General features: G+C 35.5%; 1 protein-coding gene across 1 annotated transcript; it reads left to right on the top strand.

Moving 5' to 3' along the window:
- Nucleotides 1-1307: 1307 nt before the first annotated feature.
- Nucleotides 1308-6000, top strand: LOC143634947 (cholesterol 22-monohydroxylase CYP90B51-like). The gene is made up of 8 exons (XM_077102894.1): nucleotides 1308-1776; nucleotides 1854-2178; nucleotides 2342-2494; nucleotides 2585-2830; nucleotides 2994-3086; nucleotides 4317-4395; nucleotides 4499-4605; nucleotides 5481-6000. The coding sequence occupies exons 1-8, from the start codon at nucleotides 1514-1516 to the stop codon at nucleotides 5718-5720; spliced, it is 1506 nt and encodes a 501-aa protein (XP_076959009.1). The 5' UTR covers nucleotides 1308-1513; the 3' UTR covers nucleotides 5721-6000.
- The last annotated feature ends 12814 nt before the right edge of the window (nucleotides 6001-18814 follow it).

Here is an 18814-nt window from a genome sequence, read left to right as displayed (position 1 = left end):
ATGATTTAGTGAATATTATTAAACATGACAACTTTTCATAATTTATTAATATTATTATTCCCATGAATCAAGATATTTCAAATTATTTCTATCTTTACATGGAAGACCAAATTTAAACTTAAATTTCAGTTACTTATAAGTTTACCATTCGATATCGTATTCTTCATTGACATTCTATCATAACTACATCCAAATTTCAATATTTTTGCTACAACTACGTAATTTTTCAACGAATTATTAATATACATTTCACTTTGTTTTTCAAAAATTAATGTAATCACATAATTTCTTATTGTTATTATTTATATTAGATTCAATTGATTATGAGATTCCAAACCCGAAACATAATTTCCTTATTATATTCACCGTTTAAATTTGTGTACGTATGTTCAATTTTTTTTTTTTGAATTTGTGTTCACAAAATATTAAAGTCACTAAATTTCTCAATAATGTATAATAAACACGTATTATATTTTTACCTATTTTAACTAATAAGTTTTTTAAACATAATATAAATGTTTTAAAAAATAAAAAATTAATAAAAACAACTTTATTAATGTTCAAATATTACTCATTATTAAATATGTTATTTTGGTATATTTAATTTGGATGCTATTGTTTTCTTATATTTTCAGGTGGTGAAGCAAAATGAGTTTATTTTGATAAATATTTGAAGAAGTTGATGGTGGTTTAATATGAAAGAACATACTTATGTCTTTTGTTGATATTTTTTGGTTGTTCGATGTACATTAACATATTGTAACTTTTAACTTTTAATATCTAGACAATGTAAATGGTTAACATTTTGGTCTGAAAGTTTGAAGAAGTATTGTGTTACTTGAATTTGTTGTTTAAATTTATTATGTTTTGTTGATATGTTTTGTTGATATGTTTTTCCACCCGTGTATAACACAGCTATACCCTAGTAGTAACATAAAATTGCCACATATGCATCATTATCTTTTTTATATTAGATATGATAAAGATACTATGTTTATAGTTTATTTTAAGAACTTATTTGGTTAAACAGAAATATTTTCTTTATAACATTAAATATTCTATGCATTAAATGCAAATATTATCTATTTAACACGACTTATGTATAATCACTAAATACAACAATAATTTTGTAGACAAAAGTATTTTCCTTTTCACACTAATTTTGTTATATATTGTATATTATTGAAAATTTTTCCTTATTACACTAATTATGTTAATACTAAATCAAAAATATTTTTCCTTGTATAAAACATTTAAAATAAACAATGAATTTAACTTTTTAAGGTAATAGATGGTGTTGGGTGATTAAAGTAATAGCAACGAAAGACAAGGAAAAATAATTGTTTGTTTTGAAAACTAAAATTAAGTTTTGTTTTTTTGTTCCAACTCATCACCCTATACAAAAATCTTCCAAAAAGAGTAGAAATTTCCTTTACCATCAGATGGAACATTGCCAGCATCATGTACTTCTATAAAGGTGGACTCTAATCCCACACACTCTCCTTACCAATCCATGTATCCCCTCACACACACTATCAAGAATCTTGAAGAATCCTTAAGGATGTCTGACTTTGAGTTCTTGCTCCTTGTATCTTTTCTGATCTTTAATCTTTGTCTCATCTTGAATCTTGTCAAAAGAAGAACTCACGGCCCTTCCACCCGTAATCTCCCGCCGGGGAACCTGGGCGGCTTGCCGTTCCTCGGTGAAACCATCGGCTACCTCAAACCGTACTCGGCCACCACCATAGGGACTTTCATGGAACAACACATATCCAGGTAATTCACATGTTTCAAGAACAGTATGGAGAGACATGATCATAAGTTAAGTAATTTGTTTGTTTGTTTGTGTGCAGATATGGAAAGATATACAAGTCCAACTTGTTTGGGGAACCAACCATAGTTTCAGCTGATCCAGGGTTGAATAAATACATATTGCAAAATGAAGGGAGGTTATTTGAATGTAGCTATCCAAGAAGTATAGGGGGCATTCTTGGCAAATGGTCCATGTTGGTTTTGGTTGGGGACATGCATCGAGATATGAGGCAAATCTCACTCAACTTCTTAACCAATGCCAGGCTCAAAACTCAACTGGTAAAAGAAGTTGAGAAAAGTATTTTGTGGGTGTTGGATTCTTGGAAAGAAAACTCACCTTTTTCTGCCCAAGATGAAGCAAAGAAGGTAATTATTTTCCTTATATGAATGCATGTGTTATCTATATGCAAACATCTTTTTTCTTTTTTTTTGTTTACTAATTAATTTGAAACTGTTAAATATCTTACAATGATGATGTTTATTTAAAGATGGACATTGACACCCTAATATGATCGTGTCTTTTTTACAGTTTACTTTTAACTTAATGGCGAAACATATCATGAGTTTAGAAGCTGGTGAACCAGAGACCGAGCAACTCAAGAAAGAGTATGTAACTTTCATGAAAGGTGTGGTTTCTGCCCCTCTAAACTTCCCTGGAACCGCATACAGAAAAGCTCTAAAGGTAAACCCTAATTCTTGGTTTTTTTCACAAATATATTTCTTATTAAACGTTCGTTTGAATCTTGATTCAATTATGGTTCGGAACAAACAGTCTAGATCAACGATTCTTAAATTCATCGAAGGGAAGATGAAAGAAAGGATGAATCAATCCGATAAAGAAAACCGTGTAGAAGATGATCTACTTGGATGGGTGCTAACGAACTCAAACCTCACGAAAGAGCAAATACTTGACTTGGTATTGAGTCTTCTTTTTGCTGGTCATGAAACCTCTTCGGTTTCCATAGCCTTGGCCGTTTACTTCTTGGAAGCATGTCCGACCGCGGTTCATCAACTTAGGGTAAGGCCCCAGTCCTTATTCCTCACTTATATATGTACTACTTGATAACACATTCAAGGAAGGGATACCTGCACCGTATCCTTTCCTCTTAATACAATCCATATGAATTTTGGACTGTATTAGGTATTTTAACACGTTAATTACGTGTGGCGATGTTTAACAGGAAGAACATGAAGAAATTGTCAAGGCAAAGAAGGAATCAGGGGAGAAGGATTTGACTTGGGATGACTATAAAAAGATGGAATTCACTCAGTGTGTAAGTTAATTACTTTTTTTTTCCTTTTATGTGTATGTTTGTAAAACTTTATTATTATTATTATTAGGAAAATTGGATTTAAATAATCCCACCTTTAATAGATTGGCCAATAATAATCCCACCTCTGGTATTTCCCGCTGGCAGTCCCACCTTTTCAATGTTTTTTGTTTTATAAACCAGCGTTAAAAAAAACTTAACGGGGTTTAGTATTTGCTTATGTGGCGAGTGACTAGGCTTTTTAATATGCACCTGGTTTTTCCCTTTATATCCCCCCCTCTCCACCTGGCTTTTCCCTTTAGAAACCCTAATATTTCTGGACGGATCTGAGGTTTCGATTTCATTTCCGGCACGGCGGCGGAGTTAGGACGAAAGTCAATGGTGACGGTGGATTTGAGATCGGATATACGGTCGGAGATTGACGGTGAGCATAAGGTTAGGGTTTCGGCTCAGTTTCTTCTATCTCTGAGCCATTGATTGATTTTTGGGATGAGAGAGAGAGGATAGAGAAGGTCTGAATGTGGCGGTGATTGGTGGTCACCGACATCTTGAAGTTGTGGTGGTGATTTGTTGCCGTCAGCTTTGAGCAGTCGCCGGATTTAATGGTGATGCTTGGTGTTGGTTGTGGATGAGAAAGAAAGCATAGACGGAGATGTGGCGTTGATCGCTTGTTGTGACGGTGGCGTGGTCAGGCAACGGTGATGGTGGTGGTCAGGTGGCCGGATTTAATGGTCGTCAGAGATGGAGTTTTTTGTGGGGGGCGGATTGATGGCTTGTGGTGGTGATGGCGACGTGTGTTGGTGGTGATAAGCGGTGGTGGTGGTGGGGTAAGTAGTAGAGGTGGTGGCCGGAGGAGTGGTGGTTAACCTCAGTGGTTAGTTTTGGGGTTTAAATGATGAGTATTACACGTAGGTAATGAGAGGGGGGGGGGGGATATAAAGGGAAAAGCCAGGTGGATATTAAAAAGCCTAGTCACTCGCCACATAAGCAAATACTTAACCCCATTAAGTTTTTTTTAACGCTGGTTTATAAAACAAAAAACGTTGAAAAGGTGGGACTGCCAGCGGGAAATACCGGAGGTGAGATTATTATTGGCCAATCCATTAAAGGTGGGATTATTTAAATCAAATTTTCCTTCTTCTTATTATTATAAAGTACAACATTAGACTTGACCAAGTCAAACCGTATAATATTAATTTTTTACCTAAATAAGATTGATTTGTGTTATTGAAGGTAATCAACGAGACGCTAAGATTCGGGAATGTGGTGAGATTCCTTCACAGAAAGGCTATTAAAGATGTTCAGTATAAAGGTAATACACACATTAGTTCATTTCATACTTACATTTTGACCCCTTATAGCATTCTATTATGACAGAGTGACCCCTAAGCTTTCTAATTTTGACTTTTAAAAAGGTTATGACATTCCATGTGGCTGGAAAGTGCTGCCAGTGATTGCAGCCGTGCATTTGGATCCTATACACTTTGACCAATCTCACCTTTTTGATCCCTGGAGATGGCAGGTTAGTACTAATATATGTATTTTTAACAATTATAAAAGTTGATAATTAGATCAACCTAAAGTCTGTGTCTATGTTAGAGACTTGTTTGATAAAGCCTCTTGTGAAGGAGTGGAACGATTGATAAAATTTATTGTCGGTTTAATTGGTAGCCCCAAAAACTTTTTGGTGTCTTGTTCATAATGAACGTATTTACACTTGTAGGACAACATTTGTCCCCACATAAATATGTCAAAATCTTTGATAAATTGTTTGGCAACCCGAACATTAATTACAAATATTTTTATCAGTATTTTCTATGATATATAATGTGTATGTATAAATATATGTATATAATTTAGCTAGATATTATATAAAAGAGGGAGTTGTTATTATTATGACAAAACTATATTTGTAAATAAATAAAAGGAAAAAAGAGCACTTGAAAAAGAAGCCGAAAGGAAAGAGACGTGGGCCCAAAAGAAAGAGACTATGAAGTCAAGGTATGGACGTATAATGACTGGGGGCCCAATAGAAGCAGGCCTAATATTGGTCGCACGTGTACGGCTTGTGGGGCCCAATAAGGAATGTTGATGATGAAAGGCCCACGCTCCCAACTGCTACTCCGTGCGTGTAGGGATGATGGTGATCATTAAAATAAAGGGTGCACGTGCATTCATTCACCTCCATTCCCACTTAATATGTCCCTCTCAGTTTTATTTTATGGAACACATATATAATTACTAAGTTGGATGAAATAGAAGTTTTATTTAATTAGGCATGTAACCAGTAGAGAAACATAAACTTTGTATAAAGGCTTTAACAAGATGGCACGATAGAAACGGTTATATAGTTACGTGGACACATCTGACATATATAAGTGTTTCTTTTTATTACAGAATAAAAGTATCACATCAGCTACCGGTGCAACTGCAAATAACTTCATGCCATTTGGTGGTGGGCCCCGCCTATGCACCGGGTCAGAGCTAGCTAAACTTGAGATGGCGATATTTATCCACCATTTGGTCCTAAAATACGAGTGGGAATTGGTGGATTCAGATGAAGCTTTTGCTTATCCATATATCGACTTTCCAAAAAGTCTACCAATCAAAATCCGTCATCGAAAACAATCATGTTAGATAGAAATAGAAAAGACCGGGATAGAATACATCCAAAATGATAACCAATGATGGATAAGAGGAGACCTCATCAAATCTTACGTTTGGTGGGAGAGAATCAACAAACGAATGGCTCAAAAGTGTCCATGCTCACATTGAAGCTGAATGTTTGGAGTTTTCGAAAGTGCCTCCTCACAATACTTTAGTTTACAGGATTTTTGTTTTCATTTTTTTTCCCAATAATACTCATATATTGAAAAATAGGTCGTAATCCTTTGTAGTTTGCTCATGCGTTATATGTAAGGTGAATTTTATTTTTATATTTAAACTAGTTTTTTTTAACCTCTATTTGTTATGCATGGTAATTGCCTTTCTTTTATTTTCTGTAATCGTCTAAATTGTATATGTTTAAACTATAGTTCAATCATGTTATAAATTTGTTATAAATATTTGAAAGTTTAATATGTCAGCTACTATGTAAGTCAAATCTAAACTAATGTTCAATTTTAAAACTTCATTCCTAAATGATCTAAACGAAGAAGTTACTTTTGTCTACTTACTCTAGAACTTGGGTTACATTTTTATTAAATAATATTAATAAAATAATTAAAGATATTCTATTTATACGTTTGGAAAATCATAGTACATATACCGTATATAAATCTAAACAAGATTAATACAAAATATAACATATATACATATCTTGATTCATACCAAGGATCTTAACTTATGCTACAATATATAGCTAATTCTTTGAGACGAGTTGAAACCGGGCCGAAATCGTTGATCATTGTGTTGAAACTGCACCAGAAATTTGTTCACATCGTCTAGCCCGTGTTGACCGAGACCCATGCATCACCTTCGAGTTGTGTCTTCTTGTACAATCATTCACTCGGTGAACCCGTCTTGATCACCTAAAGTCATCTGCACCTTCTTAGCTGCAAAACTAAACAAAGTGAAGTTTCTGATTGTGGCTGAGGATTTTCGTTAAACAGAGGTCCCTTAAAATATATTTCGAGCTACCCCTGCTAGCCTGTCTATTCCCAGTGTACAATAGCCGAAGCAATACGTATTGTAGAGATTAACCTAGCACCCGAACCATATTTGTAACGATATATTGTTAAGAAGAAAGACTGTACTCTTCGTATGTAAAGAAGAAAGATGGTACTCTTCGTATGTGTATCGATTATCATGAGCTCAACAAGCTTACTATCAAGAACCGTTATCCCCTCTGCGTATCGATGATCTTTTCGATCAACTCCAAGGAGCCGCATGTTTCTCTAAGATTGATCTCCGTTCGGGTTATCACCAACTCCGTGTCCACGAAGATGACATACCCAAAACCACCTTCCGAGTTATGTGTAACACCCCGGCTTTAAGCGGAATACGCCCGGGTGTAACGTACAGATCACTCATAGCTCGTAACACTATTTAAAGCGACAATAATTATATCATTTCATTTCGTAACGTAACAAGTACACAATTATTCATAATTAAAAATAAAACGAAACACTTCATCAAAACAATAAATAAGTTCTTTATTCAAATATCCTAAGGTATACTAATGATCTTCATCCTTAGCATGCCATCGATTCAACCTGTAGTACGTTGAAAATAATATATTTGTCAACAATTAAGTTGGTGAGTTTTCATAAGTTTTTGAGTATACATATATATAAAAACCACGATTCAACATTTGTAATGCAATAAATATCCAAGCGCAAAGTAAATGAAATCAATTAATGTCGTCCTCCCGTTCCGTTAGCCAAGGTCGTAGTAATAGGGGAAATGAGAACCACCTTACGAACAACCGAAGTCATAATGTTAGACGGCGCGGGTACGTCCCGTCGGACTCTCCCACTATGTGTATGTGTATGCGTTTGCGTAGCTTCCACCATAAGAATAGTAAACACGTTGCAAGCAAGTTCACGTATAATCATAAACAATATGCAAGAATAATATTAACATGTACGCTAATTGTGAATATGTTTATAAATAACCACATAACTAACGAGATAAAACTTGTGACATGCTACACCACAAAAATATTAAAAAAGGTAAAACGGGGTTATGAAGAACTCACTTGGAATAGGGAATACGGTAACAAGAAGATGGTAGCGATTAAAGCAACAAGGTGGTTCCGCGAGAAGTCCCGACAATTTGTCCTAGTTATATAGTATAAGCAACATAAATATCTAAAGCGAAAATAATGAACTAAACAGGAATACAAAACAAAAATAGGTTTATAATAGATTTGGGGATCGTTAGTTTGTTACGTATAATTAAAACAGGTTTTCATTAAAATGTAATTAAAACTTTTATTAGTTTAGTTATTTTGATAAATCGTAATGGAATATTAGACGAAAACTATAGCTTAACCATTAATATATAAATTCCGAATTATATATATATATATATACACGAAAACATTACATAAACTCTATTTTTAAAGGTTCAATAGGCTTCGGTTTGGTTAAACGTGTAACACCCCAACCCGGAACAGGCTGACGTGTTACTATTACAGATATCAAATCAATGCCACAATCCAAAATACAACAAAAATTAATGCAACCTACGTCATATTATTAAACAAAATGAATTAACTTTTAAAAGCTTGAACTTCATTATTATCTCTCATCACTAAATTCCCCGAATCCCGGATTACCTGAAAACAAAATAAGAAAAACAAAACAAGAAAACACGGCTGAGCCAAAAATTGCCCAGTAACGGAAAGAACAATAGTATAGGTAAGGACAGACGTAAGAGAATAAATATACGAACTTCAATTCAAACTCGAAACCAACCCTTTTTACCGAAACATATACTTAATAAAATTCGGATGTATGATCCGACACTTGGCCAGAACATGGTCAAACGCATGCGGAAATATATCAGAACTATAACAAAAACACCCAGAGCCAGAAACATATAAGTTGTAACATATAATGTGTGACGTGTAACATATAACGTGTAACATTTAACTGAACTATAATTAAATGCGAAACATAATCCGATACACGATCGGGACGTAATCTGAATATACTCAAATTTAATCAAATGCATATACACATATCAAAACGGACCAGAAATATAGCGAAACAAAATATAATTACTAAAATACACGACGATGATGTTAAAATAAATAGGTCGTGTAATACGGAAGCACCCAGAGCCTAAACAGAGGGGTACACAGCTAGCTAGTCCATGCACCAAGGAGACGGTGTGGGTGGCGTGCACACATTGTTCCATCTCAAACAGAAGTCAGGAGTCAGGAGTCAGAAGTCAGAGCTAAGATCGATCTATACGCCTCTAAGTGGCCAAGGTACTACATGAGTACTTTCAGAGACGCCGTGAACTTTGATTACGCACTGTCACGATAAGTGCCATGTCGTTGACGCCCCAACGACAAGTCAGAAATGCTCGGGTAACAGAGTACTGAACTAAAGTCGTATAACTAAAAGATATTTAAACAGGAACATGCAATAATTAATTCAAAATATATATAACCTATTGCATGCTATAAAATTAATATAACCATATCATACGAATAAACCGAACTAGATAACAAAAATCCGCACTACGAAGTGACGGACATCGAATATAAAATGGACTAGAACCAATACTATGAGTGAAGAAAAACAGAATCCGTACTACAAAGTAACAAGAAACAGAATCCGTACTACGAAGTAACGGAACGTAATTAATACTATGAGTGAAAGAAACCAGAAACCGTACTACGAAGTAACGGACTATAATTAATACTAAGAGTAAACGAAAACAGAAACCGTACTACGAAGTAACGGAATATAATTAATACTAAGAGGAAATAAAAACAGAAACCGTACCTTATAAGCGAATGACGATAACTGTAATAAGATTTAAGCTTGATTTAAACTTTACAAAGACCTACAATGTTACAATCACTTATATTATAATTTTTGCATTCACATACATTGTTGGTGTTAACGTATTATTTGTCTTGTTTTCAATATATGACCAAATAACTATCTCTCTGTATGTTTATAAATCTTCATTCACAATCAAAACATGGTAGTTATTATTTACAATATTATTCTTATCTTGTTTACATTATTTAATAAATTCCTACATCATTAGGTCTCATCCATTCATACATTTATAAACCCTATATATATATATATATAAGCTTATAATTTGAACAATAGATTATACTTAAATCATGTTTTTATCACACTCAAATTCTTATTCTTATAAGTCTTGATATATATGAGTTAAAATAAAACAGTTTATCAAGTTGGAATTTAAAAACCAGACCAGTGGAGTGTTTTTTTAAAAATCAGTTTGCTATATACACTTTTATTGAAACACAGTCCGTGTTCTTTATCATCTTCATGGTCAAATTGATAGAAACAAGCAAATTACCCGAGTCAATCTGGTATTAAACTGTTACCTTCAATTGTTGTCATGCGATGGTGGCAGATTTGTGGCAGCGACGGCGGTACTCAATCGGTTTCCTGTGGCGGCGGCTTTCCTTCAAACAAATAATGGTGGTTGCGATGTTTTTCTCCGGTGATAACTGGAAGCGGTGGCGGCAGCGAGCAGCGTGACGATGCTGGTGGTGTTAGAACGGCAGGTGGTGGTGGTGTCGTGTTTTGGCACTCGTGATTCCGTTGTGGGTGGCATAACTCGAAAGAGCAGGAAACGAGGATGTTGGTGATTTCTTGCTAACACAGATCCATATGCGGAAGCGGTGGTTTCCTCAAGCTACAACCGTTAGCGGTTTCTCCGGCTAGTTGCAGGGCGGCGGCGATGGTGTATGTGGTAGAGAGAAAAGGTTAAGATTTCAGGTTTTTGGATCAATGAAAATCGTTGGAATGTTATCGTATATATATATATATATATATTAAACGAGTTTGAAACAAAATCAAATCCTGATATAGTCGTATTGTTTGTTGTTGAGTCGATCACGTCGTCGGAAAAGTCGGGAAGAAGAAGATTGCATGGTTTTCAAATTTTCTTTCATTAATTGGCAAGAATAGCCCTTCATTTATCATTACATTTACTTTTATTATTATTATTATTAATATTATTATTATAATATATTTAAATCATGGTTTATTAACGTTTTATCGGTTTATCAATATTCCAACAATCGACATTTATTATTTTATTGTTTTGAATTTTTGGTATATTACAATTCTACCTCCCTTAAAAGAATTTCGTCCTCGAAATTAACTCTATACGTTACATTACTATCAGGTATTTCAACCCTTTACCTCCTAAAAAAACATCGGCCTCGAAATTTAAGATTACTAAAATAAGGAACCATATTATACAGTAGATAGACAGTTACGTTTGACAGAGAGGTAACAACAACTAAAAGTCAAAGAGTTAAGGAGGCACATATTTTAAGAAGTTTGACAGAAATTGCGAGAACACGGAGTGGGTTACCCCGACATCAACTAGCACATATAAGGCACATCAGTTAGCACGTATAAGGCACATTAGTTAATGAAAACAAACCAGGCTAGAAAGAGTACCACCTAGTGTATCGATAACTACTGAGACACGAACAACTAAACGAAACTAGAATCAATGAGCACATGCAGGTCACGATTGTTAGGAATAAAAGAAAAATATACCTGGAGTATTAGAACGTCTTCATATCAGAACGAAAAGTTCATGAAACGAATCGGATGAATAGAAACAAGAGAGGAAATCCTAGCTCAACGTATACCCAATCCTCACATGTCATATTTATTTAGGTTTTAAAATAAAAATATTTTTAAGTTTCTACAGGAAAGAGCCTAAGCTCTGATACCATAACTGTAACACCACAACCCGGAACAGGCTGACGTGTTACTATTACAGATATCAAATCAATGCCACAATCCAAAATACAACAAAAATTAATGCAACCTACGTCATATTATTAAACAAAATGAATTAACTTTTAAAAGCTTGAACTTCATTATTATCTCTCATCACTAAATTCCTCGAATCCCGGATTACCTGAAAACAAAATAAGAAAAACCAAACAAGAAAACACGGCTGAGCCAAAAATTGCCCAGTAACGGAAAGAACAATAGTATAGGTAAGGACAGACGTAAGAGAATAAATATACGAACTTCAATTCAAACTCGAAACCAACCCTTTTTACCGAAACATATACTTAATAAAATTCGGATGTATGATCCGACACTTGGCCAGAACATGGTCAAACGCATGCGGAAATATATCAGAACTATAACAAAAACACCCAGAGCCAGAAACATATAAGTTGTAACATATAATGTGTGACGTGTAACATATAACGTGTAACATTTAACTGAACTATAATTAAATGCGAAACATAATCCGATACACGATCGGGACGTAATCTGAATATACTCAAATTTAATCAAATGCATATACACATATCAAAACGGACCAGAAATATAGCGAAACAAAATATAATTACTAAAATACACGACGATGATGTTAAAATAAATAGGTCGTGTAATACGGAAGCACCCAGAGCCTAAACAGAGGGGTACACAGCTAGCTAGTCCATGCACCAAGGAGACGGTGTGGGTGGCGTGCACACATTGTTCCATCTCAAACAGAAGTCAGGAGTCAGGAGTCAGAAGTCAGAGCTAAGATCGATCTATACGCCTCTAAGTGGCCAAGGTACTACATGAGTACTTTCAGGGACGCCGTGAACTTTGATTACGCACTGTCACGATAAGTGCCATGTCATTGACGCCCCAACGACAAGTCAGAAATGCTCGGGTAACAGAGTACTGAACTAAAGTCGTATAACTAAAAGATATTTAAACAGGAACATGCAATAATTAATTCAAAATATATATAACCTATTGCATGCTATAAAATTAATATAACCATATCATACGAATAAACCGAACTAGATAACAAAAATCCGCACTACGAAGTGACGGACATCGAATATAAAATGGACTAGAACCAATACTATGAGTGAAGAAAAACAGAATCCGTACTACAAAGTAACAAGAAACAGAATCCGTACTACGAAGTAACGGAACGTAATTAATACTATGAGTGAAAGAAACCAGAAACCGTACTACGAAGTAACGGACTATAATTAATACTAAGAGTAAACGAAAACAGAAACCGTACTACGAAGTAACGGAATATAATTAATACTAAGAGGAAATAAAAACAGAAACCGTACCTTATAAGCGAATGACGATAACTGTAATAAGATTTAAGCTTGATTTAAACTTTACAAAGACCTACAATGTTACAATCACTTATATTATAATTTTTGCATTCACATACATTGTTGGTGTTAACGTATTATTTGTCTTGTTTTCAATATATGACCAAATAACTATCTCTCTGTATGTTTATAAATCTTCATTCACAATCAAAACATGGTAGTTATTATTTACAATATTATTCTTATCTTGTTTACATTATTTAATAAATTCCTACATCATTAGGTCTCATCCATTCATACATTTATAAACCCTATATATATATATATAAGCTTATAATTTGAACAATAGATTATACTTAAATCATGTTTTTATCACACTCAAATTCTTATTCTTATAAGTCTTGATATATATGAGTTAAAATAAAACAGTTTATCAAGTTGGAATTTAAAAACCAGACCAGTGGAGTGTTTTTTTAAAAATCAGTTTGCTATATACACTTTTATTGAAACACAGTCCGTGTTCTTTATCATCTTCATGGTCAAATTGATAGAAACAAGCAAATTACCCGAGTCAATCTGGTATTAAACTGTTACCTTCAATTGTTGTCATGCGATGGTGGCAGATTTGTGGCAGCGACGGCGGTACTCAATCGGTTTCCTGTGGCGGCGGCTTTCCTTCAAACAAATAATGGTGGTTGCGATGTTTTTCTCCGGTGATAACTAGAAGCGCTGGCGGCAGCGAGCAGCGTGACGATGCTGGTGGTGTTAGAACGGCAGGTGGTGGTGGTGTCGTGTTTTGGCACTCGTGATTCCGTTGTGGGTGGCATAACTCGAAAGAGCAGGAAACGAGGATGTTGGTGATTTCTTGCTAACACAGATCCGTATGCGGAAGCGGTGGTTTCCTCAAGCTACAACCGTTAGCGGTTTCTCCTGCTAGTTGCAGGGCGGCGGCGATGGTGTATGTGGTAGAGAGAAAAGGTTAAGATTTCAGGTTTTTGGATCAATGAAAATCGTTGGAATGTTATCGTATATATATATATTAAACGAGTTTGAAACAAAATCAAATCCTGATATAGTCGTATTGTTTGTTGTTGAGTCGATCACGTCGTCGGAAAAGTCGGGAAGAAGAAGATTGCATGGTTTTCAAATTTTCTTTCATTAATTGGCAAGAATAGCCCTTCATTTATCATTACATTTACTTTTATTATTATTATTATTATTAATATTATTATTATAATATATTTAAATCATGGTTTATTAACGTTTTATCGGTTTATCAATATTCCAACAATCGACATTTATTATTTTATTGTTTCGAATTTTTGGTATATTACAAAACGAGTGTGATACAATTTCAGTTTTAGTATAAAATAGGGTTTATTAAAGAAAAGAATTAAGACCAAAAAAATTAATAAAAACCGGGCCTGGGAAATTTGAACCCGCGCCCCAGGCTGGTTCAGGGTTTTAACAATACATACACTGGCCATCTGAGCCAGTGTCTAACTTGTTTAGAACACAGAAAGAAAATATATTTATGTATCAGTTAGGTTATCCCCCAAATCTACAATGAACCCTAGTTTGATTAACTCGTTTAATTCGTTACATTTGATAAAAATTGATTTAGGGCTTTTGATAAGCACGCCATTCCGATCCAAAAACATGTAAAAATTACCTTAATTGGTTACGGATTGTACGAGGACGACGAGTTAGGGTTCGCGGCCAGAAGACGGATTCAAACGAGGTTAATAACTGCTTCTTAGATGCAATTGTCTTAGGGTTTTGTTTCGTGATGGAGAGATGATGGTGTGGAGCATTTTGATTGAGTTTTGGACTCGTATTTATAGGCTAACAAGATCAAAATTCAGCCGCGACCTTAGTTAACGAAAATTGATTCAATTTGATATGAAATAGCTGTCAATCACGCGTTATACTATAACAGGAAGGAGCGTGTTTGTTTAGAATCATCCTAATTAATCCAATCCCGCGATTTATGGGTCAAATGAAATCAAAACTGGAAGGGGGGGGGGGGGCTGATAGTGGTGACGGGAATGGAGGAGGGAAGGATGGAGTTTGAATAAAGTTTGCAACCAAGTCCTTAATCTTAGGTTTGGTGGTGAGAAATTGTAAAACTAAAGGTAGGGGTTAGATTGTACATATTGTATACTTTAACGATTATAAGTATTTTAATACGAGTTACGCGCAAAAAAAGATAAAACCGAATAACAAAATTAATAAGTCAACGTTTCATTAAATGCGACAATTCGATTACAAACGAGTAATAAATACGAGTACAAATACTAATTCAATTTGACGAATGTCACAGCATTCCCAACTTTTAGGAAATTTTGTCCCGAAATTAGGAATTAACATCCGTAGCAAAAAGCTGCGGATACTTAGTCTTCATTTGGTCTTCACGTTCCCAAGTGACCTCCGCACCGTGCTTAGATTCCCAACGAACCTTGACCAAAGGGATTTGGCTACGCTTGGTTTCCTTATCCATTCGATCCACTATTTCCACCGGTCTCTCAACAAAGTGGATTGTCTTATCGATACGTACCTCTTTGAGAGGGATATGAAGGTTCTCATCAGCTAGACACTTTCGAAGGTTCGAAACATGAAACACAGGATGGATGCCTTGAAGCTGTTGCTGGAGCTCGAGGCAATAAGCAACATCTCCGATTCTTTCAAGGATTTTGAATGGACCAACAAAACGGGGGGCTAGTTTACCCTTCATACCGAAACAGACTACTCCTTTCCAAGGTGAAAACTTAAGGAGGACAAGGTCGCCGACTTCAAATTCCAAGGGTCATCGTCGCTTATCAGCGTAAGATTTTTGGCGACTTCTAGAAGTAAGCAGATTATTACGAATTTGGGCAATTTTGTCGGTGGTATCTTGTACCATTTCGGGTCCAGTGAGCTGAGTCTCACCGATCTCATTCCAACAAATATGTGAACGACATTTACGGCCATAGAGAGCTTCGAATGGAGCCATTTTGATGCTCGAATGATAACTATTATTGTATGAAAACTCAACCAATGGAAGATGAGTATCCTAATTACCACCAAAATCAAGCACACAAGTTCTTAGCATGTCCTCAAGGGTTTGAATGGTTCTTTCTGACTGACCATTTGTTTGAGGAAGATAAGCGGTGCTAAGATTTAGACGGGTTCCCAAAGCGGTTTGAAGCGTATTCCAAAAATGAGACGCGAAACGACCATCACGGTCAGATATAATACTCAAAGGTATACCATGGCAACAAACAATCTCGTTGACATAGATTTGAGCGAGTTTCTCGATCGAATGCTTTTCCCGAATAGGAATGAAATGAGCTGATTTGGTTAATCGATCGACGATTACCCAAATGCTATCATGTTGCCTCATGGTGGTTGGAAGTTTTGTGACGAAGTCCATCGTAATGTTCTTCCACTTCCAGACTGGAATAAAAGGTTGCACGAGCAAACCAGCAGGTTTTTGATGCTCGGCTTTTACCTTAGCACATGTTAAACATTTTCCGACATAGATAGCGATATCTTTCTTCATGCCGGGTCACCAGAAAGTAGTTCGAAGGTCGAAATACATTTTATCAGCACCGGGGTGGATAGAATATCGTGACTTGAGAGCTTCGTCCATTATAAACGTGCGGAGATTGTCACGATCTGGGACCCAAAGGCGGTTGAAAAAGTAGAGCAAACCATCACGCTTGGTTTCGAGTTAGAGTTCAGCACCACACGACATCTCTTTGTACAACTTGCCTTCAGTGACTGAGATGTGTTGGGCCTCAAAGATACGTAGTTGAAGATCGGTTTGGACAACAACGCATAGAAGAAGAATGCTTTTGACATGGGTTTCACGACTAAGGGCATCAGCGACTACGTTTGCTTTACCGGGATGGTAACGTATTTCGCAATCGTAGTCACTAAGAAGTTCAGCCCATCGTCGTTGCCTCATGTTCAAATCTTTTTGGTCAAAAATATGTTGGATACTCTAGTGGTCGGTGAATACCACACATTTCATCCCATACAAATAGTGTCTCCAAATTTTCAACGCGAATATAATAGCACCGAGCTCAAGGTCGTGTGTCGTATAATTCTTTTCATGAACCTTAAGTTGTCGTGACTCATAGGTGATGACCTTGGCTCGTTGCATGAGAACGCACCCAAGACCTTGATTCGAGGCATCACAATAGACAACAAAATCCTCGTTTCCTTCGGGAAGGGCTAGGATAGGAGCGTCGCAAAGCATACACTTCAAGGTTTGAAAAGCTTCATCTTGCTTAGTCCCCCACTCATAAGGTTTACCCTTATGAGTTAAGGCGGTGAGGGGTAAAGCGATCTTGGAGAAGTTCAAAATGAAACGACGGTAATAACCAGTGAGACCAAGAAAGGATCGAACTTCCGTGGGTGAAGTCGGGGTCTTCCAATTTTTTACGGCTTTGATTTTAACGGGATCAACATGAATGCCTTTTTCATTAACGATATGGCCAAGGAATTAAACTTCGTTTAACCAAAAATCGCATTTGGAAAACTTGGCAAAAAGTTGTTCTTTCTTCAACAACAAGAGGATATCATGCAAATGTTTTTCATGCTCAACTTTAGATTTCGAGTAAATGAGAATGTCGTCAATAAACACGATCACGAATTTATTGAGATAAGGCTTGCATACGCGGTTCATGAGGTTCATAAACACCGCAGATGCATTGGTCAAGCCGGAAGGCATAACCATAATTCGTAATTGTTAGTGCACGGTTTTGCGTCTTGAGTCTTTGTAATTATCGTTAACGTTTTTATTTTATATTTAATGTAATAATTAGTTTAATTATTATCTATTTCGTTAGATGTATAATCTAGTTCGCTAGTGGATGTTAGCGAACTAAGACCTAAGCTTATTCCCTCCTGATTCATTAGGGGATGTTAACGAATCAGGGGGTGTTTCGTTATTTAAGTGTATGTAACGAAGCGAACTCTAGTTCGTTAGGGGATGTTAACGAACTAGGTTCGTCTTCTATATATATGTGAACACTGTTCACGTTTAAGTTTAAGTTTTTGAGAGTTAATTATCGAATCTCTGTCCAATCGTTCTCTCAATATTCAAACTAATATTATACGAATTACTAGTATACATATACTGATAATATTTAAACACTTACAACACTAAATCCATAGTAATTATGTGCTAGATCTATATAAACGTATTAATCGATTATCCACAGATATGAGATCTGTTAGTATTATAGTTATTGGATTGATACGAATTGGGTTCCAACAAGTGATATCAGAGCTTTTGAGGCTCAATTACACTTGATTTGGTGTATATTTAGAGTTTAAATGCTTAATTAGTTAATATGTTCTGTTTTGGTTATATTTGAATCAATTTATGGATAATTGATTGATTTATAGTTGGTTTGGATTGGATTTGAGGTGTTTGACGTATTGAGAAGGTTCTGTGAATTGGAATTGAGTTTTGAATTGGTTTTGTGTGGATTGCTTTTGATTTTGGTTTATGTCCGAAACAGGGGTTATGTTTTGGTAAAATTGGATTGGTAATCGGAAGTGTTTGGTATCGAGGTTTGGTGTATTGATTTTGTGATTGTGTTACGAGTATGTTGGTAGTTGATTTGTGGTTTTTGGTTACGAATTGATAGAGTATTACGGATTTAAGGTGTTTGGTTTATGGGTTTTTGGTGTTCATCATTTCCTGATTTCTGGAAATTGTTGATGAAGATTTGAAGACTCAGATGAATATGATTCGTTACATTGATTCGTTATATGATTCATCTTGATTCGTTATCTGAATTAGTTGATTCGTTATAACTTTCAAGTGATTCGCTAGCCAGTTCGTAACATTTGTTAATTCGTGTTATCTAATTCGTTATTTGGGTTAACTGATTCGTGTGACACATGTCCACGTTGGGATTTGTGTCATAACAACCTTTGTCACGTGGCATAAGGTGTCAGA

The sequence above is a fragment of the Bidens hawaiensis genome, unplaced genomic scaffold, assembly GCF_021521415.1.
Source record: "Bidens hawaiensis isolate Kalapana, Puna unplaced genomic scaffold, B.hawaiensis_p1.1 tig00007309_1, whole genome shotgun sequence".
Lineage (NCBI taxonomy): Eukaryota > Viridiplantae > Streptophyta > Magnoliopsida > Asterales > Asteraceae > Bidens > Bidens hawaiensis.
Note: the sequence above shows the minus strand (reverse complement) of the source record. Positions and strands in the feature narration are given on the sequence as shown.

Excerpts from the sequence above, each read along its gene's own strand:
- LOC143634947 (XM_077102894.1), top strand. The coding sequence starts at position 1,514 with ATGTATCCCCTCACACACACTATCAAGAATCTTGAAGAATCCTTAAGG. Across the intron at positions 1,777-1,853 it reads ATGGAACAACACATATCCAG|ATATGGAAAGATATACAAGT; the intron begins GTAATTCACATG and ends GTTTGTGTGCAG. Across the intron at positions 3,087-4,316 it reads AGATGGAATTCACTCAGTGT|GTAATCAACGAGACGCTAAG; the intron begins GTAAGTTAATTA and ends GTGTTATTGAAG.